The sequence below is a fragment of the Sapajus apella genome, unplaced genomic scaffold (genome assembly GCF_009761245.1).
Source record: "Sapajus apella isolate SASKATOON/1434 unplaced genomic scaffold, GSC_monkey_1.0 scaffold13, whole genome shotgun sequence".
NCBI lineage: Eukaryota > Metazoa > Chordata > Mammalia > Primates > Cebidae > Sapajus > Sapajus apella.
Window position 1 is genome coordinate 5470430 of NW_022436953.1, and position 27422 is coordinate 5497851.

Genomic DNA, 27422 nt, shown 5'->3' on the forward strand with positions numbered 1-27422 from the left:
AACCGCAACCTCCGCCTCCTGGGTTCAGGCAATTCTCCTGCCTCAGCCTCCTCAGTAGCTGGGATTACAGGCGTGCGCCACCATGCCCAGATAATTTTTTGTATTTTTAGTAGAGACGGGGTTTCACCATGTTGACCAGGATGGTCTCGATCTCTTGACCTCGTGATCCACCCGCCTTGGCTTCCCAAAGTGCTGGGATTATAGGCATGAGCCACCGCGCCCAGCCAATTTCTTAAAAATTATTCTTAGTAGAAACAAGGTCTTGCTATATTGCCCAAACTGGTTTCAAACTCCTGAATTCAAGTGATCCTCTTGCCTTGGCCTCTCAAAGTGCTGGGATTACAGGTGTAATACAGCCACCATGCCCAGCCCCTTCTATTTCCTTTTTTTTTTTTTTTTTTTGAGACGAAGTCTCACTCTATCTCCAGGCTGGAGTCCAGTGGCACGATCTCAGTTCACTGCAACCTCCACCTCCCGGGTTCAAGTGATCCTCCTGTCTCAGCCTCCTGAGTTGCTGGGACTACAGGTGCACACCACCATGCCCAGCTAATTTTTTTTATTTTTAGTGGAGACTGGGTTTCACCATGTTGGCCAGGATGGTCTCCATCTCTTGACCTCGTGATCTATCCGCCTCAGCCTCCCAAAGTGCTGGGATTATAGGTGTGAGCCACCACACCTGGCACCTCTTCTATTTCTTTTTTTTTTTTTTTTTTTTCCCTGCTTTGCTCTGTTGGAACATCTTCTATTTCTTAAGGTGAGTGATTCATATGTGTTCATTTTATGATCAAGTTTTATTATACATATTCATTAATATAATACTCTTTAGAATTTATCAAATAGTTCATTTTTTTTTGCATAAGTAGGAAATCAGTTCAGATTAACAGGGCAAAAAGAACCGTTAATCCATCCCTATCTGAATCCCATCTAGTATTATCCCACAAGAAAGATGAAGTACATTCAAAACTGGTCAGAAATGAGATCCAACTACAGATGGCTACTCCTGCTGCCTTTTCAGATGTGTCACCAAGATGAATGCATGTGAGGGGAGACCAATGGGAACCAACTGTCTTTGGAGCTTCCTTGAGATTAAGAATTTTCATCATATGAAAATGGTGTCTAATGAGAGAGAAATTAATGTCCTTTGGTACACCGGGTAGTGAAAATGCATTAGCACACTCCATGTTTGACATCCCACTCACGTTAGTGGTTTTAAAAGAAATTATATAGAAACCAATTAAAACAAAAACTCTCATTAAATCTCTTACAATAGGAGCCTACTTTGCTACAGCATGCATAGTATCTGGGCTTCAGGGAGAAATGTATAATCAAGGTAAAATTAATCAAAACCTATATAAAAAGAACAGCAAGAGACAGTTTAAGAAGAAAATCTTTTCCTCAGTGTTAGAAATTCCTGAAGTCTGATCACTGAGTACATAATTCTGCTTATTATATTCTTCCACTATGTAACACTATATTTATAATTAGGCTGATAGCACAGTAAAATGACAGTAAAATGCAGACATAATTTATTTAACAATTAATCTACTGGAGTTAAAAATCTTACCATGTCATTAATTGCCTACTTAAAATGCTGCCTCAGTTTCAGTTTCAGATTATCACACCTTCTTTAAGAATGCAGAGAAACCCTTGTTTCATAGAGTAGCTTAAGAAACCTGTTCATATGAAATTAGGAAGGCTTATTTAGAGGAGAACTTGCAAGCAGCAGTGAGTTGCACACTATTCCCTCCCTATGGACTCCAACTCATAAGAGCCTATATTGTGACCCCCCCAAGCTTAGTACTAATTAAAAGAGAAAACAGCAAAGAGCATCTTCTTTTTCAGTAAAGCTCTCCCACCAACTCTCACTCCAAAGCTATCTTTTTTACTGCCCTTTACCTGTTATGTTCTAATTTCTCAACAAAAGAAATAATGCCTGCTACAATCTTGTTTTTTTTTTAATTTTAAAAAATTATCCAAATGATGAATCACTCTGCTGGGGTTTTGGGAGAGTAGGAGGCTACAGGAAGATTTTTTTTTTTTTTTTAGACGGAGTTTCACTCTTGTTACCCAGGCTGGCGTGCAATGCCGCGATCTCGGCTCACCGCAACCTCTGTCTCCTGGGTTCAGGCAATTCTCCTGCCTCAACAACCTGAGCAGCTGAGATTACAGGCACGCGCCACCATGCCCAGCTAATGTTTTGTATTTTTAGTAGATACAGGGTTTCACCATGTTGACCAGGATGGTCTCGATCTCTTGACCTCGTAATCCACCCACCTCAGCCTCCCAAAGTGCTGGGATTATAGGCTTGAGCCACCGCGCCCAGCAGGAAGATTTAAACCACCCTATGAAGATTGTTATCCCTGATTTTTCCATAAAAGGATCTTATTTTTCTAGTCTAGCCCTGATGATTCCCCATCTACAAATTTCTTCACAAATTCATTCTTCGCAAAGAGCTTTGCAGCTGATTCTTAACGAAACTTTTTCAGTCTTCAAGGCCATTTCACATAACAGCAGGCCAAAGCCCAGAAAGGGGAGAGATTAGTCCAAAATTATCCACCAAATCAGTAGCATAGTCAGGAATAGATCAAAGCATCTGGACAAAGATTTAGAAGGCATATTTATCAAATGTGCTGATGATACAAAACTTCAAAAGATAACCAATACACAGAATGACATAATGAGGATTTGAAAAATATCCTGAGAAGCTAGTATGATGGGCTGAAATCAACAAAACACATTTAACAAAAATAAAGTGTTGCATATAGTTTATCTTTAAAAAAAAAAAAAAAAAAAAAAAAGGTCAACTGTAGATATTCAGAGGGGAGATTCACCAAAACAGCAATAGTAGCTAACTTGAAAGGTGAGGTTTTAGATCATTTTATTTTACTCTGGTTTGTATGCTTTTCTGCATTGCTTAAATTTTTTTTTTCTAAGAGCAAGTAGCATTAAAATAAAATAAAAAAGTAGCACCACACAAGCCAAAACAAAATACCACTACCAACTGAACTAGTATAGGATGGGAGAGAACTGGCTTGAAGGCAGGTCACTTTAAGCAGATTCAAGGTTTTCGTGGGACTCAAGTTTGCTATGAACCAACAATGTGATTCAGCTGCTGAGTAACATAATGCAATTGGAGGCTGCAAATAAAATATGTCCATATCATGCATATGAATAGTCTCCTTGTAATCTGAGCTACATATCTAGATCCAGTTCTAGATGTCATTCAAGGTAGGAAACATACACTGAATGCTTATTTGGTATAAGGCACATCCTAACACCACATTTCACATGATAAATTAAGAAGTTAGAATATGTCCAAAGGACAATCACGTGTGCCAGAGATTTTGAAACCATAGCATATGAAGAAGAACTGAGAGACAAAGAATGTTCAGCAGTATTACATATTAGTCCTTTGAAGAAGTTAACATTTACAAGACAGTAAATTTTTTAGTATTGTAACTAAAGGTAGAAGCGGAATCAACAGGTTTAGGTTATAAAGAGAAAGACTGCAACATAAGAGACACTCAGCTTTTTTTTTTTTTTTTTTTTTTTAAAGATGGAGTCTCACTCTGTAGCCCAGGCTGGAGTGCAGCGGCGCGATCTTAGCTCACTACAACCTCCACCTCCCGGGTCCCAGTTCATCTGCCTCAGCCTCCCAAGTAGCTGAGATTACAGGCATGCACCACCATGCCCAGCTAATTTTTAGTAGAGACGGGGGTTTCACCATGTTGGCCAGGCTGGTCTCAAACTCCTGACCTCGTGATCCGCCCACCTCAGCCTCCCAAAGTGCTGGGAGTACAGGCATGAGCCACAGCCCTCGGCGAGATACCCATCATTTTAAAGAATGAATGGGCTGGGGGCGGTTCAGGAGTTTGAGACCAGACTGGCCAACATGGTGAAATCCTGTCTCTACTGAAGATACAAAAAAATTAGTCAGGTGTGGTGGTGAGCACCTGTAATCCTAGCTACTTGGGGAGGCTGAGGCAGGAGAACCGCTTGTACTGGGGAGGTGGAGGTTGCAGTGAGCCGAGATCATGCCACTGCACTCCAGAGTGACAGAGCAAGACTTCGTCTCAAAAAAATTAATGGTCTGGAACCTAAAGTATTAAGCACTATTTCACTAAGTATTTGAGCAGAAGCTGAATATATCCCCAACAAATGAGATTTATACTTTGGGAAGGAGACTGACATACATGGGCTCTTAAGTTCTTTCAGCTTTTAAGGTTCTAACCTGCAGGGGTAAAGCCCCATAGAAAAGATGAGCACTGGTACCTTAGTCATTCTGATATAAACCTGATAATGTATTTTTTATTATTTTATTTTATTTTTTGGAGACAAGGTCTCACTCTGTCATCCAGGCTATAGTACAGTGTGGTGTGATCATAGCTCACTGCAGCCTCGAACTCCTGAGCTCAAGTGATCCTCCTGCCTTAGTTAGCCTCCAGAGTAGCTGGGACTACAGGCATATGCCACCACACCTACCTAATTATTTTTTAAATTTTTTGTATGTTGTCCAGGCTGGTCTCATCCTGGCCTCAAGTGATCCTCCTGCCTCAGCCTCCCAAAGCACTGAGATTACAAGTGTGAACTGCCACATGCAGCCAAACATGAGAATTCAGAATGATTATATATCTTGAGTTATATGGCCAGAATTCCACTTTGACTTTTGGGAAAGATATGTGGAAAGGGAAAAATAAGGGATAAGATGAAGAACCGCACATGGATTTAAAATAATTTATTTTTTAAGTACCCTAGATATATAATGGAAAAGGGAAAGAAATTAGGGACCTAAACTATGCCTATTTATACGCTTTGTGGCTAGACCTTATGGAAGTTATAATTAGAGGCCAGGCGCGGTGGCTCACGCCTGTAATTCCAGCACTTTGGGAGGCCGAGGTGGGAGGATCACGAGGTCAGGGGTTCAAGACCAGACTGGCCGACATGGTGAAACCCCATCTCTATTGAAAAATACAAAAATTAGCTGGGCATGGTGGCTTGTGCCTATAATCCCAGTACTTGAAAGGCTGAGGTAGGAGAATTACTTGAACCAGGACACTCCAGCCTGGGCTACAGAGTAAGGCTCCATCTCAAAAAAAAAAAAAAAGTTATAATTAGAAACCAGTATTTTTATAATTGAATGGCTACATTTCCTAAGAAGAGTTCCTTTGGGGGAAAAAAATTAACCTTTTCTCAGGTGAAAACAAATTTTTTTTTCCTACCTTGGGATTAATAATAATTAAGGAGTAGCACAACCCTAGAGGATCAGGGATAGTTATGCCAGTCAAAGCAGCCCATCTCCAGAGAGCCAGAGGCTAGGGAGAGCTGGCTGGGAAAGAGCAAACACCCAGGAATGATAGAGTTTGGATTGATACAGACTCTGGCTCCTTCTCATCCCTACGACCACATTATAGAATGAGTCCACTGGAAATAACCTTTCTTCTAAGGTACTTCCTACTAAGACAAAGCAGCAGAGTTCTAGGTCACCTTGACTGCCCTGCTGGTTCTCAATTTCTACCACTTAAAAACAGTTGCAAAAATAAGGAAACAGTGGCAGAAATAGAAAAATATAGCAATACTCTTCAATCCACAGACTTTTTTATTCTTTTTGAGACAGAGTCTGGCTCTGTTGCCAGGCGCCAGGCTGGGGTGCAGTGGCACAATCTTGGCTCACTGCAAACTCTGCCTCCCGGGTTCAAGCAATTCTCCTGCCTCAGCCTCCCAAGTAGCTGCGCCACCACGCCCAGCTAATTTTTGTATTTTTTTTTAGTACAGATGGGGTTTCACCCATGTTGGCCAGGATGGTCTCGATCTCTTGACCTGTGGTCCACCCACCTTGGCCTCCCAAAGTGCTGGGATTACAGGAGTGAGCCGCCGCGCCCGGCCAATCCATAGATTTTTAAAGAAGGATCCCTAATCTATCTCACACAAACACCCTGCTTCTCATTCACTCTCTCCCCTTCTCAATCTCTCTCTTCCCATAATTTTGATGCTTACCTAAAGAAATTGGGAATAGCATACGGTAGGTTCTGCTGATTGAAAGATTAGCAGAATAAAGGACATATGTCAGAAGGCCCATTTCAGAAAAGAAACCCATGAAAAGTTAAAGCTAAGATTAAAAATTATAGTTAATTTACCATACCATAAAGTTATAGGTAGGAGATCCAATCAATTACTAATTGCACAAGTGCAAACCCAAGGCCTTTGCTGTATAAATACACATTTACAGAAATAATAGTGTGAGACTGTGGACCTAAAGAGAAAGGAGTGAATGTGCTTTCCTGACATGCGGGGCCCATTTACTTACAGACTTGGGACCAAGAGCTAGAATATTCTGGAGCAAACTGCCAATCATACATTTCTTCTCCAATGTTCTTGGCAATTTCATCTCCAACTGTCTGCTTAGAACACAGCCCCTTTTTACATCAAGGTTCATGCTCAGTTAACTCTAGACATCAGGAAGCAGCTATTCCATTATCACTGTCTTAGTCACACAGGCAGTCCTTCCCAGCCACCTCCAAAAGGCTCAAATAAGTATTTGGCATAATTCATTAAGAAAGAGGCAGGGCACGAAGTCTTAGCCTGTAATCCCAGCACTTTGGGAGGCCAACACAGAAGGACTGCTTGAGCTCAGGAGTTCAAAACCAACCTGGCTGGGCAATATAGTGGACCCCGTCACTACAAAAATAAAAATGCTGGATGCAGTGGCTCACATCTACAATCTCAGCACTTTGGAAGGCCAAGGTGGGTGGGTCACTTGAGGTCAGGAGTTCAAGACCAGCCTGGCCAACATGGTGAAACCTCATCTCTGCCAACAATACAAAATACTAGCTGGGTATGGTGGCACATGCCTGTAATCTCAGCTACTCTGGAGGCTGGGGCATGAGAATCGCTTGAGCATGGGAGGCAGAGGTTGCAGTGAGCCAAGATCGTGACGCTGCACTCCAGCTTGGGCGACAGAGACGCTGTCTCAAAAATAAAGTAAAATAAAATAAAATAAGGAAGAGAAAATGTCAGTATAGTTAAGCAACAAAAAATAATGTTTAATCATTTGCCAAAACAATATTTAAGGTCACCAGATACATACAAGATCTCTCCCAACTAACTCATAAACATAATAAAAGGTTCTTATAAGGTTCCTCGGGTTGGCTGTTCAAGTTCTTATAAAATCTGAGACTTTACACAGGGTAAGGCCCAATATCTACAAGGCTTCAACTGATATTCTCAAAGAATCCACCCGGAATCACTAAAGAGATCCTTTTCACAGTCCAGTAGCTTGATTCAGGACAAAGGGCTGAGCTCAAGCTGGACCCCTTTTCTCCTGGGAGCAATATTCTAGAAATAGTTCCTAATTTGAGCCAATACAAATAGGCCACAATTGGCAGCCCCTACCTTAGTGGGAGAAAATGAGATACAAAAGACAGGGCACAAGCCAGGCACAGTGGCGCATGCCTATAGTCCCAGCTACTTGGAAGGCTGAGGTGGGGGGATCACTTGAGCTACAGAGTTTGAGGCTGCAGTGAGCTATAATTATGCCACTGCACTCCAGCCTGGGCAACAGACAGAGAACTTGCCTCTAAAAGAAAAACAAAAAGTACAATACAATAACATATTGTTGTTTGTTATTGTTTGAGACAGTTTCACTCTTTTCACCCAGGCTGGAGTGCAATGGTGCGATCTCGGCTCACTGAAACCTCTATCTCCTGGGTTGGAGCGATTTTCCTGCCTCAGCCTCCTGGTAGCTGGGACTATAGGCACCCACCACCACGCCCAACTAATTTTTGTATTTTCAGTAGAGATGGGGTTTCATTATGTCAGCCCGGCTGGTCTTGAACTCCTGACCTCAGGTGATCCACCCACCTCAGCCTCCCAAAGTGCTGGGATTACAGGCATGAGCCACCACCTGGAAAATAAAATAAATTTTTTAAAAGACAGAACACAGTACAAGAATATCTTCTACAAACCAACACTGACTCTAGACATAAAGGAACACACCTAACAACTCCTTCTTTGACTACATATCAAAGTATTGTGTCCTTTCAAAATTATATACCCCCAAAACAATTATTCCCCTGTTATTCCTGTTACTTTTGTACCTATACTTTGTTATGAAGCTCAATAATGCAGACCTTAAGAGCCAATGAGCACTGACTGCTCACATTTTGAGTACAGGAAAAGAAATAGCTGTAGACTATTAGCTCACCAAGGAATAGAGCAGGATCTAAAAGGCTGTGTTTAACACCTACATGTGAGAAAATCTCCCACAAAGGAAATGTATGTATCTACAATCTAAATACAGATTCCCGCCCCCCCCACTATCATCTAGTCCTGCTCCAGAAATGATAAAGTGGACAAAATTAGAGTCCTGTTTCTAGTGAGTCCTCACTTTCTCAGGAAAGTGTGTTCTCTGCAAGTAAAGTTTACTGAAGTGGGTGTTGTGTGGATATGTTATTTAGAGTTGTACAGGAGTAACATTTCAATATTCACTGGAATCAATGTAGTATAAATCTGAAGCTGATTCTGATAAATTAAGATATGTATAGTAAGACCTAGAGCAATTACTATGGAAATAACTAAAAAAATAGTGAAAAAAAATTGTTAAAGCAATAAAAATGCCTTTTAGAAAATATTCACTTAATGCAAAAGAAGGCAGTAAAGAAGGATTAAACTAACAAAAAATGAGCTAACAATACCTCTCTGGTCTGCAGATATTGCATATGGACACAAAGCATAGACTGAATATCCCTTATCCAAAATGCTTGGGACCAGAAGTGTTTTAGGTTTCCGATTTTTTTTTTATTTGCACTATACTTACCAGTTGAGCATCCCTAATCCAGAAATCTGAAACACAAATTGTGCCAATGGGCATTTCCCTTAACCATCACGTTGGTATTCAAAAAGTTTCAGATTTCAGAGCATTTCAGAGTTCAGATTTTCAAATTTGAGATGCTCATCCTGTACTAGCAAACTGAATCCAGCAAAGTACAAAAATTACACACCATGACCAAGTAGGATTTAACCCAGGAATGCAAGGTTTGTTTAACATCTGAAAATCAATTAATGTAGTACACTGTATCAATAGAATAAGAAATAAAAACCACAAAATCATCTCAATAGAAGCAGAAAAAGCATCTGACAAAATCCAACACCCTTTGATGATAAAAGCACCCAACAAACTAAAAACAGAAGAGACTTTCTTCAACCTGATAAAGAGTATCTACAAAAAAAAAAAAAGTCCACAGCTAAATGTTTAATAAATTAAAATACAAGAACAAAAATCTATTAGGTTGATGCAAAAGTAATTGAGGCTTTGCCATTACTTTCCACCAACCTATAAAACCACCTATAATTCTACCAACCAAAGATAAGAACATGCTTGTTAATAGCCTCTCAAGTATATGTGTATTCGTTTTGGGAACATTCTTTTACTGTAATGATATAGCCAAGACTGCATGGTCAAACATCTCCTCAAAGGACTGAAAGTGATAGAAAACGCAAACTCTCCCCACCCCAATTATTTTTCCATTAATGATACAAAGGCACAGGCTGACAGCCAAAGTTCCAGTATTGCCCCTGATGTCAGCTTCTAACTAATATCATTTTGTATCTCTGGTCCCTACTAAGTCCACATGATTAGGGACAAAGGACTGAACAAAGTTGGATATGAAAGGGGCTAAGATTCCCAGACTTGCACAATCAGAACAACAATTTAAAAATAATAACAATAAACATGTATATAGCACTGAATATGTGCGAGGCACTATTCTACATACTTTATAGTCATTTAATAATCTCAATAATGACATAGATCCATTGTTATCCTCACTTTATAGCTGAGAAACCTCAGGGAAAGAATGGTTAAAAAAACTTGTCCAAAGTAATGGTAGAGCTGGGACTCAAACTCAGACAACCTGACTCTACATCCCTACACTTAACCACTACATTATGCTATCTCTTAAACAGCAGAATGAGCAAACCTAAAAAACAAAAAGGAATAGAAATATGTAGGAAAAAATGTGGAGAGGCTCCATTTACATCCCTTATCAGTTAAGTTCCAAATTCAGCCTGATTCGAGTTGAGAAATCTGAACTGTGATTATCTCAAAAAAGCAGCTGGGGCCAAGCACAGTGGCTCACGCCTATAATCCCAGCACTTTGGGAGGCAGAGGCTCACATCTGAGGTCAGTAGTTCGAGACCAGCCTGGCCAACATGGTGAAACTCCATCTTTACTAAAAATAAAAAAAATTAGCGGGGCGTAGTGGCAGGCACCAATAATCCCAGCTACTTGGGAGGCTGAGGCAGGAGAATCACTTGAACCCGAGAGGCAAAGACTGTAGTGAGCTGAGACCACACAATTACACTCCAGCCTAGACAACAAGAACAAAACTCCACCTAAAAAAAACAAAAAACAAACAAACAAACAAAAAAAGCAATGGGCATTAAGGAAACTGAATATCCGTAGGCCAAAAAATGAAGTTGGAAGCTTACTTTATATCATATATAAAAATTCACTCAAAATGGATCAAAGGAAGCTGGGTGTAGTAGCTGTAGTCCTTGCTACTAGGGAGGCTGAGTTAGGAGGATCACTTAAGCCCAGGAGTTCAAGATGAGCCTGGGCAACATAGTGAGACCCCACCTCAAAAAACAAAAAAAGATCAAAGACTTAAATGTAAGGGCTAAAACAACATAAAACTCTTAGAAGAAAACATGGGGATAACCTTATGACATTGGATTTGGCAATGGTTTATTGGATGTAATAACAAAAACATAAGCAACAAATGAAAAAATAGCTAAGTTGGATTTCATCAAAATTAAAAACTTGTCAAAGGACACCATCAATGAAATGAAAGGCAACCCATAAAATGGGAGAAAATATCTGCACATCATATATCTGATAATGAATTAATAGGTAGAAAATATAAAGAACTCCTAAAACTCAGCAACAAAAAACCAAAAAACTCCATTAAAAAATGAGCAGAAGACTTCAATAGACATTTCTCCAAAGAAGATATACAAATGGCCAATAAGTATATAAAAAGATGCTCAACATCACTAGTCATTAAAAAAAATGAAATTGCCAGGCGTGGTGGCTCACGCCTGTAATCCTAGCACTTTGGGAGGCCAAGGTGGGTGGATCACCTGAAGTCAGAAGTTCAAGACGAGCATGGCCATCATGGTGAAACCCCAATCTTAAAAAAAAAAAAAGGAAAAAAAAAGAAATTAAAATCACTATGAGATACCACTTCATACCTACTGGGATGGTTAGTAATCAAAAAATGAAACAGAGGAGAGAGGCAGAGCAAAAAACAAAAACAGAAACAGAAAACAAGTGTTGGGAAGAATGTGAAGAAATTGGGAAATAAAATGGTGCAGCCACTTTGAGTGGCAGTTACTCAAAATGTTATACAGAGAATTACCATATGATTCAGCAATAACACTTCTGGGTACATAACCGAAAGAAATGAAAGCAGAGTCTCAAAAAGAGATTTATATACACTCATGTTCACACCAGCATTAGTCACAATCGCTAAAAGGTAGAAGCAACCTAAGTGTCTGTTGACACGACAATAGAGAAGCAAAATGTAGTATATTCATACAATGCAATATTATTCATCCCTAAAAAGGAAATTCTGATACCTGCTACAACAGGGACAAACCTTGAGAACATTATATTAGGCAAAATAATCCAGGCATGAAGGACAAACATTTTGTAATTCCTCTTATACAAAGTTCCTAGAATAATCAAATTCATAGAAACACAAAACAGAATGATGATTGCTAGAGGCTGGGAGAAGGAAGGAACAGGGAATTTGTATGCGATGGGTACAGAGTTTCAGTTGAAGAAAAAGAAGTAGCCCTGGCGATGGATGTTGGTGATGGTTGTGCAACAGTGTGAACGTACTTACCACTAAGCTGTACACTTAAAAATCATTAAAATAGTACATTTTATGTTATGTGTATTTTTACCACAAGTTAAAAAAATAGGGCAAATGTAGAAAAAGGCCCTAAGAAAATTTCAGGATAAGTTTAGGATGGGTTTTAGATGCTAAAGTCACACTCATTTAAACACAGTAGCCCCCAGGTAAAAATCTGAATATTTACTTACAGACGTCTGAATCTCCTAAACTAAGACTTCTTTACTGGACTGCAGTTCACCCAGCCCAGCTATGACCTATTGTAAAACTTCATTTTGCAGCATAAACCAAGCTAGGGTAAAACAGATGATTAACCACATGGGATTCAGTGTTTAGTTTTTCAATTCTAGCTGAAGTCTTAAGAGATTAGGGAACAGCGACCATTAGAATGATATGTAATGCTCCTAGTCATTGGGTAAACAATATTATACCAGCTTCATTTTGGTACTTTGTTTTAATCTGCATAATGCTTTTCATTTTCTCTAATGGGAGATCAGCAGGGTCTGATTAACAGAAGAAAAAAAAAAGGTCGTTATTGAGAAACTCTAACTCAGGGGAGATAATCTGAGCCTACCTGCCATCTCGGAGCAGACAACTGCACAATAGAAGGTTATGTTCATGTACTCCGTGCTACTCAAGAGTCAACAGCCCAATGGCTCTACTTCTACCATTAATCACTTTAGTCCACATTTACTTTTCACTACACTAAGTTGCATCCCTCATCTGAAGTGCTTGGGCATGAAACTGCTTCTCTCTCATTAGTATCCATTTTGTTAAGAGAACTATAGAAATGAGGCAAAGATTTTAGCCCAAACAGGTGAGTGAGCAAGGAAAGTTGGGGAGATTTTGGCTAGATGAGCCCTCACATCCATTCCTAACACTAACTTTGTTGCCATCGACAGTAATTACTGCTTGAAGGCTTATTTCCTGTAACATTCAGAATTCTATACACAGCCTATTCTATAGGATGTCATACTCAATAAACCCCATTATCTCAGAGGCTGCTGAGAGCTATTCTTGTTCCCTAGCCTCCCCAGCACTGTACACTTACTGTGTGTGCACGTGCACGCATGCGTGCGCACCCATGTATGATAGGAAGAGTGTTTTTTAGGGTGAAAGAAAACAGCTACATAAGCACTTAAGTATAAAGAGTGGGTGAGGGGACCACTTTGGCACTCAAACAAAAAGACCATGAAGTGAACAGGGAAACAGGAAGCAAACTTGCTAGGTGAACAATTAAGAGATTTACAAAGAAATGCACTAAATTCTCACTCCAAATCCCAGGCTTGTCACTAATCATAATAACTAAAAAGTAATTCTTGAAGAAATACAGAACTTCAGCTTAATGCATTCTAAATAAAGAAAAAAGTTAATACATTAACCATAGTTAAAACTTGATCTATCTTAAGAAAATTACAGATTGGGAGAATCACCTACTTGCAGTATGATTCAGTCACTATTTTCTTTTGTGAGCAATCAGAGAATAGGATTTTGAACTTGGTCCCAATAAAATGCTCATTAAGTGAAAAGCATTAAAATGTTAATCTGAAGAGATTTCATTTAGGGCTTCAAATTACTTACCCTGAAAGTTGTTTGTTTAGATGAGGTCAGATTTTAGTTCACCATCTTTCTCTCTTTTGACTAATAAGGTTAATTGTCAGCAGACATCTTCCTAACGTACAAGACCTCACTGGGATTGCCTGCCAAGTGTTGGCAGGAACTACTTAGCAAGACTTCCCAAATTTCAGGATAAGTTTAGGAGGAGTTTTAGATGCTAAAGTCACACTCATCTAAAACACTGCAGCCCCCAACTAAAAATCTTAATTACAATATCTGAATTGTCATTAACAGTCTCCTAAACCAAGACTCCTTTACCGTGCTACAGTTCACCTAGCAGCCCTGCACTGGCCCCTCAAAGCACTCCTTTGTGAACCACTAGATCTGTGGAAGCAACTGAAGCAATAATTATACCAACAAGTAGAATCTCAAAGGTGGAGCAATAGATGTATATTTTATAGCAAAGCAATGACACAACTCTCCTATAGAGAGGAAAACATATAGGGCCCTGTTTGTTGGTAAACACCAATAAAAACAGCAGTTTCTAAGCAGCTGCATTTTAAGAATCTCACTGAAGGATCAAACAGGAAGAGAGAGGCAAATTGTTTAAACACAACTAACTTTGACAGTTAAAAAACTAGCTTGACTAAGCCAAGAAAGACAAGTGAAAAGCAAAAAGACTGACACGAGAAAATTTAGGCCTCCAAATGTGTCAAAGTACTTTTAACTTTCACTGTCACAATCTAAACTAAGTATTCTTAGAACAGAAAGGTCTACAGCCTTCCTGCTGCCTTTCACTTGCTGGGGAGGCACTATGTTAGGGTAGTCATTAGATGCACTGCATTCCAGATCTCAAAGACATAATTTGGGGCTATCATCAACTGGCAAACTAGTCTGGAAGGCCTCAGAGCTGTTTGGTGTCTGAAGACTTCACATGCAACCCGAGCCCTTCCTATGGCTATCAAAGAACATACTACAGAAGAGGTGGCTAAGAGCTTGTTTACTCTGTCTTAGAAATCCTTTTCAGATGTGGGATCAGCACAAATACCTTTTATAAACAGCAGAAGCAAATGCTGCACAACATCAGAATTTTACTGCTAAGCCTTTATATCTCTATCCTTGATAATCGACTTGGTGTTAAATATCCCACAGTATTCCTGGGGAGCCACAGATCAGATTTTCTGACCCAGGGTCCTTGTTTTCTAAACCACAGAAAGTAGTGTCATGGGTATATAAGACAAGCTATTAGAGAAAGGCAAAAGAGCCTGAGGCAGCACTCATTATCATTGGTTTAGTGGAGTACAGACTTCCAACTCATACTATTTTTTGTCCTCTGCTAAGAGAATACTGACTGAGAAGAAAACTCCCTGGACTGCCCTCATCCAAAGCCATCAAGTTCTCCCTACCAAGGAAAGCAAAACATCTTTCAAGGTTAAGGTAACATCTTAACTTTTACAGAAAAGAAAAATGAGGGCCAGGTGCGGTGGCTCACGCCTGTAATCCCAGCACTTTGGGAGGCCGAGGCGGGTGGATCACGAGGTCAAGAGATCGAGACCATCCTGGTCAACATGGTGAAACCCCGTCTCTACTAAAACTACAAAAAATTAGCTGGGCATGGTGGTGCGTGCCTGTAATCCCAGCTGCTCAGGAGGCTGAGGCAGGAGAATTGCCTGAACCCAGGAGGCGGAGGTTGCGGTGAGCCGAGATCGCGCCATTGCACTCCAGCCTAGGTAACAAGAGCGAAACTCCTACTCAAAAAAAAAAAAAAAAGAAAAATGAAGATGTACTTAGGAAACACTCTAAGGAAGACTCAAAATGCTAAATCTAAAAAAACACTATAGCAATTCCTCAAAAAATAAAAATAAACACAGAATTACCATATGACACAGCAAGTCCTCTTCTGGGGATATGTCCCCAAAAAGTGAAAGTGGGGTCTTAAACAGGTATTTGTATACCCATGTTCATAGCAGCATTATTTATAATAATCAAAAAGTAGAAGCAACTCAAGTGTCCATCAACAGATGAATGGATAAGCAAAATTTGGTATAACAGGCAGAGGAATATTATTCAGCCTAAAAAGGAAGGTAATTATGACACATGCTACAACAGAAATGAACCTTGAAGACACAAGTGAAATAACCAGTAGTTTACAGTTCACTAGCTTTCATATGCATTACATTATATAATTCTCACAACCATTACCCTGTGATATAATTAATATCACTATCCGCCCATTTTATAAATGGTAGATACAGGCCCACAGAAGCTAAGTAATTTGCTCAAGTTCACAAAGTAAGTGGCAGGACAAAAGAAAAAAATATAGTTTTTCCAACTCAAATTTCCATATTCCTTTCAATACATCATGACGAGTTTTCAGTTTACCCCTCCATGTTAGTATTCAATGCAACTTTATAGAAGGAGGCATTATGGTTTGGAAGAAAGAGCAGTCCTGAACTTGGATTTAGAAGACCTATGATTAGGCTAGGCGCAGTGGCTCACACCTGTAATCCCAGCACTTTGGAAGGCCAAGGTGGGTGGATCACTTGGGCTCAGGAGTTTGAGACCAGTCTTGGCAACAGAGCGAAACCCCATCTCTACAAAAAATACAAAAATTAGCCAAGTGTGTTGACACATGCCTGTAGTCCCAGCTACTTGAGAGGCTGAGGTGGGAAGACTGCTTGAGCCCGGGAGGCAGAGGTTGCAGTGAGCAGAAATCATGCCACTGTACTCTAGCCTGGGCAACAGAGTCAGACTCTGTCCCAAAGAAAAAAAGAAGACCTATTATTAATTCTCAGCTTTGCCAAGGAACAAATATGGGGCCTTCCACAATATACAACATCTTTAAGACTCAGTTTCATCACTAGGAAAAAGTATATTTTAAAAAGTACATAATACACCCTATAGAGTTTAAAGATTAAAGAAGATTGTATAAGAAAGACCAGCACAAAGTCTGGCATTTAATATGTGAGAATAGATGTCAGGAAAAAAAAAAAAAAAACAGTACACTTTTGCAGGCTTAGTACCAGTTGTATTTTTCCCTGATCTGGCCTTACTGTGGTTGACATTAAACACTTCTTTCCAATTATCTCTTGAGAAAATTGATTTTTTTTTTTTTTGAGACAGGGTCTCAAAGTGGCATGATCCTGGCTCACTATAGCTTCTGCCTGACCTCCTCGGCTCAAATTATCCTCCCACTTCAGGATCCTGAGTAGCTGGGACTACAGGCACGTGCCACCAGGCCCAGCTAATTATCTTTTTTTTAAGAGACAGGGTCTCACTATGTTGGCCAGGCTGGTTTTGAATTCCTGGGCTCAAGTGATCCTCCCACCTCTATCTCCCAAAGGACCAGGATTACAGGCGTGAGCCACTGAGCCTATCTGTGACTGGATCTTTTTGCTACTTTACGTGTATACAGAGTCCAATTATTAGCAACAGTAAAAATGATGTGATTATTGCCACAAGTTCATCAGAGAAATTTAAGGAATGAAAATGAAGGCAGAGGCCTGACAGTCATGCAGACAGAATAAAGAGGTTACATGGTAACAAGGCTTAGCCCAGTCCCTTCTTAGCTGTCAGAAAAAGGAGAGGTCAAAAGCTTAAATCAGCTGTTTGATGGCCCCTGGGAAGAACAGGGACAGTAGCCAAGCCAGAAACCACAAAAAGGAAAAGCAACAAAGTAGAAGATAAAGCAAGCATAAAGGAATGTGATCAAGGAAACAGGCCCCAGATGAAAAGGAGCTGCCTGAAAAGCCTACATAAATACATGAATAAGTCAACACAACATAAATTATGTCCATATGCACTTCATACCCTACCCCAGAACCTGGTGCTTCAATCAAATACCCACATTTGTCATACTGCCCTTGGGTCATAAAGAGGTATTTGGGAGTAGGCAGTTTGCAATTCCTGATTCTTACAGAAAATCACATTTATCATAAGGCCTTATCGCAGTAGCTGGATTATTTGCTAGGTGCAGAAATGCAATTATTTGTGAGATTTATAAAATTGTGTTTGATGCCAAATGACTCTGGAGACAGGTAAGGCAAACCAACCTTCGTTGCAATCTTGTTAGCACATCTCATCCCATGCTTCCTCATCCCAGCCCTCTTAACACACACATTTCACATTTCTCCTTTTATGCCCAGATGTGCCAAACAGTGTAGTAAAGCACTGCAGGAACAGGAAATTTTACCTTTAAATACAAAGAAAGAAAAGACATAGGAAAAAAAAAATCACAGCCCAGCTTTGTCACGCATTAGAATCTATACCAATTTGTAAATGTGCATTACTATTACTAGGAATGTCTGGCAAGGCTTACATCTGGAGCTAAATCAAGTTCCCCATCTGTTGGGTTTGCCTCTTTTACTCAATGTTAATTTTCCAATTGTTTATAAGAACAATGTAATAACTGTAGAGAAAATGGAAAATCATAGGCACAAAGGGAGCAAGAAACAGAAGAAAAGTCAGATATAGGTTTCCCAATGGTGAAAGCACTTTCTCCTCTCATTAACCAACAACTCACGCCTATGTATGGGTGGTAACTCCTCAAGACCCTGACCAACTCCATGCCTGACACAGCTTTATCCAATACATACGGCACTCTGTAATTGCCTTGCTGTTTCATAAGCAACCTAAAATGACTTAGCTCCATAGACTCCTATTTGCCTCTGTTTACCACAAATATAAATAGTCACGTAAAGTAAAAGGTCAACATTCTAGATAACCATGAGTCATTCACTGAAGTCATGGAGAAAAGCTGAATATTTTTGGAGAAAAGCTTTCAGATGACCTATACACAGAGAACACTCTGGCAACTAGCATGCCTGAAAAGGGCTTGTAACCATCTCTCAGCAAAAAAAAATTCACAGAACAGCCAGCACTTTGAGCTGTTTCAATATGACAAAATAAAAGCCTGGTGTACTCCTGCTTTTCTTGATCAAGTACGACAATTTTTCTTCCACTCCTACAGACATCAAGGCTTAAAATAGGAGAGTGTTCAACACACTCTACATAGAAAGGTACAATAAACCTGAGGAAGAGCCAAGGAACTCTGCAAGAGATACTTCTCATTCCTTACCTGATATTAACCAATGCATGGGTCACCTTGCTAGCTGCTTCTTTCCACTGGCCTGCATTGGTAGAAAGTCTCAGGACTGCAAAGAAGGAAAGAACACAGATCTGTCAAACCCCCGGTATAAAACACAAACATGAGGAATGAAGACACATCTCAGAATAGCACTCTCAGAATAACCAAACAAAGCCTGTGCCAATCTTCTGTTAAAAACATCCTCAGCTTAGATAAAAATATAAGGGTTTACAGAATTCTCTCAACTATTTTCACTCGAGTTTTTTCTCTAACTTCTTTTCACTTTCTATCAAAATACTCTACTCGTTCTCTGCCTTTGGTTTTCCCTCCCCTCTGCTAATAGGGTTCCATAACTTAATATTTGCATTCATTTAAAATCTACACTGGGGTGCTGATGTGAGGGTTACCTGGTTGCCATATTTATCATTTCCCTAATGGTGGGGGCTGATTTAGTAGAACTGGCTGGCTTAGTTGGTGTCCCTTCCTGCTCTACGTATACATATAAACTTCTTAACATATAAACTCAGTCAAACAGGACACATCCACATGGAGGGTGGTCACGTGTCAATCAAGGATTAACCTTTTCTTGGTCCTCTGACTTAACTGTGTGACCTGCAAAATGACTTAACTGTGTGACCTGAAAAATGAATCCACAAGAATGTTCTTCCTTTGACCAAATTCTCTCCCTTTTCCAAGCTCATACACGGAGGAAAGGTAATAGAAATACTAACCTGAATATATCCTCTATCAGCTATGATCTTCAGAGCCACACATTAAAGTACCTATGCCATTTTAGAAAACAGACAAAACAGCACAAGGGCTCCTTGAAAGAGCAAGCACATGGAAGGAACTCTAAGTATATGTTTTAACGAATGGTTAATTAATAAGAGCTAAGTATGTGGAGGACTTACTACATGCCAGGCACTGGACCAAGTTAGGTTATATGTAATGTAGCACACAGATATGGAAAACCAAGACTCAGAGGAGACAAGTATAGTAACTGACTGTGGTCATTCACACAAGTTCTAAGTAATGGAGCTGGAATTTGAACCTGAAGGGAATGACTCAAGAGCCTACATTTACAAAGAGAAGAACAAGATCTCTGAAGCCAATGGTTGGGATTCAAGCCCAGCCCCTGCCAGCTACTAGCGAATAACAGCAATACCCATATGAAAGAATTGTTATACATAAAGCTCTTAGATTCGTGCCTGCCACGTAGTAAATGAGATAAAGTTTGGCTCTTATTAATTTCAATAGACTACCTCCCAAGTGAATGAATGAATGTATCTGAAACTTTCCCAAAAGAAAAAAAGTAGGGCCTCACTGACATTAAGAAATGTGTGATCAATCTGTATATGACCTTCATAGCTGAGTACCATCAGTGTCTATGCCTGACCCAGGATTCTTCGGCAAGAGCTGCAGTAGTAGCTCTATTAGAGGGAGGGCCTGCAGCTGTAATGCGGGGAAGAAAACTCATCTGGCTGCTCTACATCTGTTCCAGCAATGTCTCACTTTTATAAATTCATGCAATTTTATGAAAAAGAAGATAAGACAGGCACCTTAATAAAACACATCAAGAGTGCTGCTTTTTTAATTTATAAGATTTAGTACAGGGAATATAGTATAGTATTGTTCAACTCAACTGTGAAATTTATTTAGATGCATTGGTTTTTCACCAGATCCCCCACAAAATCACAAGTTCTCTGATGGTAGGAACCTAGAATTTTGTGCAATTGAGCTGAATTTTCTCCTTCTCACATTTTCACAGAAGTATTGAACTCTGTACATGGATTACTTGTCTGTAATATCCTCTCAGCTCTGCTCCTTACTGAACAGGCAGCCAGATGACCTCATCACTGCATTTCCTTTGAAAACGCCATTGGTTTTTACATTCTTTTCTAAGCTACCAAACTAAAACACAAAATTATTTCAAAATTCCCTAAAAGCCTCAAACTAAGGCAAATATTTATGTAGTAAATTATTGTACACAAAAACAATATGCAGCCATTTAAAAAGAGACATGAAAATTACAAAAAATTTAAATTGTATGTTAAAAAACACAAGCTAGAAAGATATCATGATTACAACTCCGTAAAACTATGCATGCATGCGGATTAATATATAAAAATGAAAACAGTGGTAGTACTACAGCCAAGGAATTATAAGATTTTAAATATTTTCTATGCTTTTTCTTTAGTATTGGTAATTATCTTTGATTTTAAAAATAAGAAAAGACAATTTAAAACATAATGTCATTTATGGTTCTGGGTAGCTTCTGTGGAGGTACTTCCTATACAGTGGGCTTCTCTGCAGCCAAACAAGAACAGTAAGTGTGTGCTTTTATCAAAAATGTCTTAGTGAGCTGGGCACGGTGGCTCAACCCTGTAACCCCAGCACTTTGGGCGACTGAGGCGGGTAGACCACTTGAGGTCAGGCGTTCAAGACTAGCCTGGCCAACACAATGAAACCCTGTCTCTACTAAAATTACAAACAAAAAATCAGGTGGGCATGGTCGCACGTGCCTGTAATCCTAGCTACTCGGGAGGCTAAGGCAGGAAAACTGCTCGAACCCAGGAGGCAGAGGTTGCAGTGAGCTGAGATTGTGCCACTGCCCTCCAATCTGGGTGACAGAGCAAGACTCCATCTCGAAAAACAAAAAACAAAGTCTTTTCTCTTCTAGCCAAGATGCTAGAAAGACATAACTTACCCCCTTACCTTAAACAGCAGAAAACTGGACAAAACATAAAACAATGGCTGTCAGACATTGGAAAATAAGCAGTACAGAATTATGATCCCCCAAAAGGAGGAAAACAAAGAAGGTGAACCCTACGACTTCCCTACAGAGAAGTTCCTACACCGCAGGGCTGGAAAAAGGAATCTAAACAGAAGCCAGAAGTCTTGCCAAATTGAAGACACAGAGATCAGCATTTGGAGAGACCAAGACATCTAGAAGGTGTACGGCAGAAAGCTGGCAAGGAGTAAGTTTGACAGACAGCTCTGAAGATCTCTTACATCTCTTGCAGACACTGATCTATGCATACAGAAGAAGAAACTAGCCAAGGCTGACGGCAAAGAACCACTGGAAAGGAGAAGAAACTGAGGAGCTCATGGCAAGCTCTACAATGAAAATAACTTGTTTCCACCACCAAGAGTGGAAAGACCTATTAATACACAGAGTATCAGGCAGATTCCGTAAATGGGTACTGCATTTGTAATGGGACAAATTAGCCTACATTAAAGGTTGCTCTTGATCTGCCCTCAACCCTTAAAAGCAAACCCTGAAAAGATCCAACTGATTCCACATAACATAATCACATTCCAGAATAAACTCCAATGTTACATAAAAGAAACATAACAAAATCCAGTATCCACATCATAAAAATCACAACTTCTAAATCCTAATAACAAAAATAACCAGACATGCAAAGAAAGAAAAAAAATACAAACCATAAGAAACAAAAAAAAAAACATGAACCATAAGCAGTGGGAAAATCAATCAGTAGAAACAGACCTAGACATGAGAAAGATGAGGGAAGGAGAAGACAAGGACATTAAAACAGCTATTAGAAATATGTTCCATATATTGAGAAAGACTGAGGAAAACTTGAAAATGATGAGAAAAGAAAGGGAAATATTAAAAAGGAAACCCATGGCTAAGCACAGTGGCGACTGCCTATAATGTCAGCACTTTGGGAGTCTAAAGCAGAAGGACTGCTTGAGCCTATATATACATATATGTGTGTGTGTGTGTGTGTGTGTGTGTGTGTGTGTGTGTGTGTGTGTGTGTGTGTGTGTGTGGTCTAAATTGAGAACAGAAAAGCGGGGACAAAAAATGTTTGAAGAAATCATAGCCAAAACATTTCCACATTTGATGAAACCAGAAATGTACAGATTCAAGAAGTTCTAAGAACCCCAAGCAAAATAAACATAAAGAAAACCATGCCAAGGCATGTGATAATCATACTGTTGAAAACCAATGATAAAAAGAAAATATTAAAAGCATTCAGAGGCCAGGCATGGTAGCTCACGCTTGTAATCCCAGCACTTTCGGAGGCCGATGTGGGTGGATCACCTGAGGTCAGGAGTTCAAGAATAGACTGACCAACATGGCAAAACGCTGTCTCCACTAAAAATACAAAAATTAGCCTGGTGTGGTGATGCTTTAGTCTTAGAAAAAAAGGAGACAGAAATTAGGGCGGAGTTTCTGCCCCTAGTGAAACTACTCGGGAGGCTGAGGCAGGAGAATCACTTGAATCCGGGAGGCAGAGGTTGCAGTGAGCTGAGATCACACCATTGCACTCTAGCCTGGGCAACAAGAGCGAAACTCCGTCTCAAAATGAATGAAGGAATGAAAATAAACCTATATAGTAGCCAAGTTTCTACATTTCATTGAAGTGGTACAATGCTAACTTTAAGTAGACTGCAAAAGGTATATTCAATGCAATCTTAGAGAAACTGCTAAAAATATGCAAATATAGCCAAACAGCCAACTGATAAATTAAAATAGAATATTTAAATATATTCAAATTATCCAAAAGAAAGCAGAAAAGCAGGTATAGAAGAGCCAAAAAAGTGGAGGGATGGACAAACAAAATAAGTGGTAGAACTGAAAGAAACTATATTGATTATTGCATTAAATATGTATGGATAATACGCCAAGTAAGATACAGAGATTGTCAGACTGGATAACAAACAAGACCCAACTCTAGGCTATGTACATGACAGACACTTTTAACATAAAAATATAGCTAACAGTAAAATATATAAGCCAGCCACAGTGGTATGTACCTGTAGTCCCAGCTACTCAGGAGGCTGAGGTAGAAGGATCAGTTAAGCCCAGGAGTTTGAGGGTGTATTGCACTATGATCATATCTCTGAATAGCCACTGTACTCAAGCTATACACCAAGAATTTACTTTGAAAAAAAAAAAAAAATAAGGTATCCATGAAGATACTAATAATAAAAAAGCCAGGGTGGCTATATTAAAGTCAGACAAAACAGAATTCAGAACAAGGAATACCACCAGGGTGATAAAGAAAGATATTATATAATGATAAACAAGTCAATTTGCCAAGATATAATAATCCTAAATGTGTATCTATCTAACAGCAGAGCTACAAAGCAGATGAACCAAAAAGTGAAAAGAACTAAAAGGAGAAACAGACAAATGCACAATTACAGCTGAATATTTCAACAATCTTTTCTGTTGCTTTAAAATAAGAAGACAGAAAAAATTGTGAAAACAGAACAATATCATCATACAGCTCAACCAAACTAAAACTTACCCACCAAGAGCAAAATACAAGTGCATATGGAATGAAACATTTACCAAGATAGACCATATTCTGGGCCATAAAACAAGTCTCAATAAACTTCAAAGCACTGAAATAATACAAACAATATTCTTGGGGCAACACTAAACTAAAACTTACAGAAGAAAATGTGGAAAATCTCCAAGTATTTGGAAATTAGGCATTTCTAAAAACTTCAAAAGTCAAGGAAGTAATTTAAGGGAAATGAGATAACAAATTGAACTCAAAAGACAATAAAAACACAACAAATAAAAACTTAAGAGCTGCAGCTAAAGCAGTACTTAAAGGGAAATTTATAGTACAAAATATTTATATTAGAAAAAAAGAAAGGTCTCATACCAGTGAACTACGCTTCCACTCTAAAAAATTAGCTAAAGAGGAGCAAATTAAACTCAAAGCAAGCAATGAAAATAAAATAAAGAGCACAAATCAATAAAACAGAAAAACAACAGAGAAAAAAAATCAATAAAAAGGTGGTTCTCTGAGGGGGGGAGGAATCAATAAACTTGATAAACACCTATCCAGACTGAAGAAAAATAAAAAGAAGATATAAATTACCAATATAGAGAATGAAAGCTGAGTACAGACCCTACAGACATTAAAAGTGAATATTACAAACAACTGTATACCCCATAAAAGTGACAACATAATAAAAACAAATTTCTTCAAAGATACAAACTTCCAAAAGTTACTGATAAATAAATAGATAACTTAAATAGTCCTGTATCTATTAAATAAATTGAACTTATAGTTTAAAATCTTCCAAGAAAGCAAACTCTAGACGCAGTGGCTTGACTGGCAAATCTTACCAAACATTTAAAGAATAGGGAACAAACCACTCTTAAACAAATTCTTCCAGAATTTAGAAGATGAGCAATGACAGAACACTTCCCAATTCATATTATTATGAGGCCAAAATTATCTAACACCAAAACCAGAAAAAGACATTTTAAGAAAATAAAACTACAGACCAATATACCTCATGAATACTTCCAAATCAAATACAAAAATATGTAAAAATGGTAAGTTATAATCATGTGGGGTTGGTCAACATTTAAAAATCAGTCAATCGCTACTAACAGACAATAGCAGGAAAATCATGTAATCATGTCAATAAATGCTAGAAGATGTTTAACAAAATTGAATATTCATTAATGACAATAATTCTAAGGAAATGAAAGGAAATGTCCTCAACCAGACAGATGACAACTATGAACAACCTACAGCTAATAACACACTTAATGGAGGATAACCTTAATCTTTTCACCTTAAGACTGGACACAAGTCAAGTATGTCCATCCTTACCCTCTAATTTAACATAGTAGTGGAGGTCGTAACCAGTAAAATAAGGCAAGAAAAAGAAATAAAAGGCACACAACATTCACATACAACATGAATGTCTATGTAGAAAATCCCAAAAGGTTACAAAAACTACTAAACCTAATAAGTGAGATTACAGGATACAAGATCAAAATTAGCAAGATAACAGGATACAAGATTAAAAATCGGTATTGTTTCTTGCTTGTGTAAAATGGTACACCCACTTTGGAAAAGAGACGACAGTCACACAGTGTGGCAGTTCCTCAAAAGGTTAAACACAGAGTTATCATATGACTCAGCAACTCTGCTCCTAGGTATACACTCAAGAGAATGAAAACATGCCCATACAAAAATTTGTACATGGATGCTCATAGCAGGATAATTCATAATAGCAAAAAGTAGAGGCAACCTAAATGTCTACCACCTGATGAACAGATAAATAAAATGTGGTATATCCATACAGTGTAATATTGTTCCACAGAGAAAATGGAACAATTACTGTTACTTCATGGATACAACACAGATAAACCTTGAAAAGATCCCAAATAAAAGAAGCCAGTCACAAAAGACCACATAGTGTATGATTTCATTTACATAAAATGTCCAGAATAGGCAAATCTATAGACACAAAGAGTAGATTAGTAATTGCCTAGGGCTCAGGAGATTGCAGTAAATGGGAGGTTTCTCATTGGGGTGATGCAAATGCTCCAGGGCTGGACACAGTGGCTCACGCATGTAATCCCAGCACTTTGGGAGGCCAAGGTGGGCAGATCACCTAAGGTCAGAAATTCAAGACCAGCCTGGCCAACATAGTGAAACCCTATCTATACTAAAAACATAAAAATTAGCCAGGCTACTTTTGGTGCATGTCCATAATCCCAGCTACTTGGGAGGCTGAGGCAGGAGAATCACTTGAACCTGGGAGGCAGAGGTTGTAGTGAGCCAAGATCACACCATTGCACTCCAGGCTGGGTGACGGGAGTGAGACTCCATCTCAAAAAAAAGAAAAGAAAATATTTCAAAGTTCATTGTGGTGATGGTAGTACAACTCTGAATATATTAAAACTCATCAAACTGTATCCTTTAATGGGCAGATTATGTGGTAGGTGAATTATATCTCATAAAGCTGTTATATAAAAAAAAATTTAAAAACAGTAGTGTTTTTGCATATTGGCAATGAACAGTTAAAATTTAAAATTTTCAAATATACTATTAACAATAGCACCAAACCCCATGAAACACATTAAGATAAATCTAACAGAATACATGCAAGAGTTTCATGATGAAAACAACAAAACATTAGTGAGAAAAATCACTCCTGCTTAGCACTGCTTTATTTCAATGGTGAAACTCTTCTATATCTTGATTTTTTTTGTGATAATTACACTACTATATGCATTTGTCAAAACTCAAAACTGTACATTTAAAAGGGTGGTTTTTGCTGTATATATAAATAATGCCTCACAAACCTTTGTTAATAAAAAGCAATTTTTTTTTCACCAGAAGTTTATACTTTATATAAAACAGAGCACTGAAGCATGTTACTTCCTATTGTTTGCTATGTTTCAGTTGGTGAAAATTTTCACTTTCCTATTTGTGTCCTCCTGGTTAACATTTTTATTCCCTTGGCAGGTTTGGACATCCACAGGTATCTTCTCTTATATTGTTGCTGTAGCCACAAGGCTTTACCTCATTTGAGAAGTTACATATGGCCCAGTTGAGCTAGTATGTTAGACTTTTATAAAATATCTCCCCTACTCTAACTCTTTCCTTTCCTCATTGAAAAGCATCTTTATTCATCTACTGATGAGTGCTAAAACCTCTGGGGCAGCTCTCCACCCTTGGAAAACTCTACATTCTACATTCTCAAGAAGTTGGTGAACCCAGGCAGATGCAAACCACACTAGGGTACCCTGAGCACATCTAGCCAATGTGAAGTCAATTAGAGAGTTCTTATGTAAGGCTGCCAAGCTCCTAAAATAAAGAGGTAGGTCTTGATGGGACAACTGAAACTTGCTGTTGCATGGACAACTGACTTGATGCTAACGCTATTACAATGAGAATGAGAGAGCAGAGGTATTTTTAAAACCTGGGTCCTTGCAGACATTGTTGAGCAACTGATCATACCATTGTAGAGCTGTTATATAATTTTCCTACTCTCTAAGATAGTTTTGGCCAGGTGCGGTGGCTTACGCTTGTAATCCCAGCACTTTGGGAAGCTGAGGTGGGTGGATC

At 38.9% G+C, this 27422-nt stretch overlaps 1 protein-coding gene and 1 long non-coding RNA gene across 7 annotated transcripts in view; one reads left to right on the forward strand and one right to left on the reverse strand.

The window, feature by feature from the left end:
- ARMH3 (armadillo like helical domain containing 3) overlaps nucleotides 1-27422 on the reverse strand; it is a 205240-nt gene that overhangs the window by 80991 nt on the left and 96827 nt on the right. For all 6 annotated transcript variants that reach the window (XR_004269933.1, XM_032281396.1, XM_032281392.1 and 3 more), the window contains one exon: nucleotides 18547-18622. Coding sequence is in view for 5 of the 6 variants with exons in the window: in XM_032281396.1 (XP_032137287.1) it covers nucleotides 18547-18622 (76 nt within the window). In the remaining variant the exon portion in view is untranslated. The remainder of the gene's footprint in view (nucleotides 1-18546; nucleotides 18623-27422) is intronic.
- LOC116553836 overlaps nucleotides 26109-27422 on the forward strand; it is a 9315-nt gene continuing 8001 nt past the window's right edge. Inside the window, exons 1-2 of the long non-coding RNA XR_004269935.1 lie at nucleotides 26109-26121; nucleotides 27259-27263. This is a non-coding gene — a long non-coding RNA (uncharacterized LOC116553836). The remainder of the gene's footprint in view (nucleotides 26122-27258; nucleotides 27264-27422) is intronic.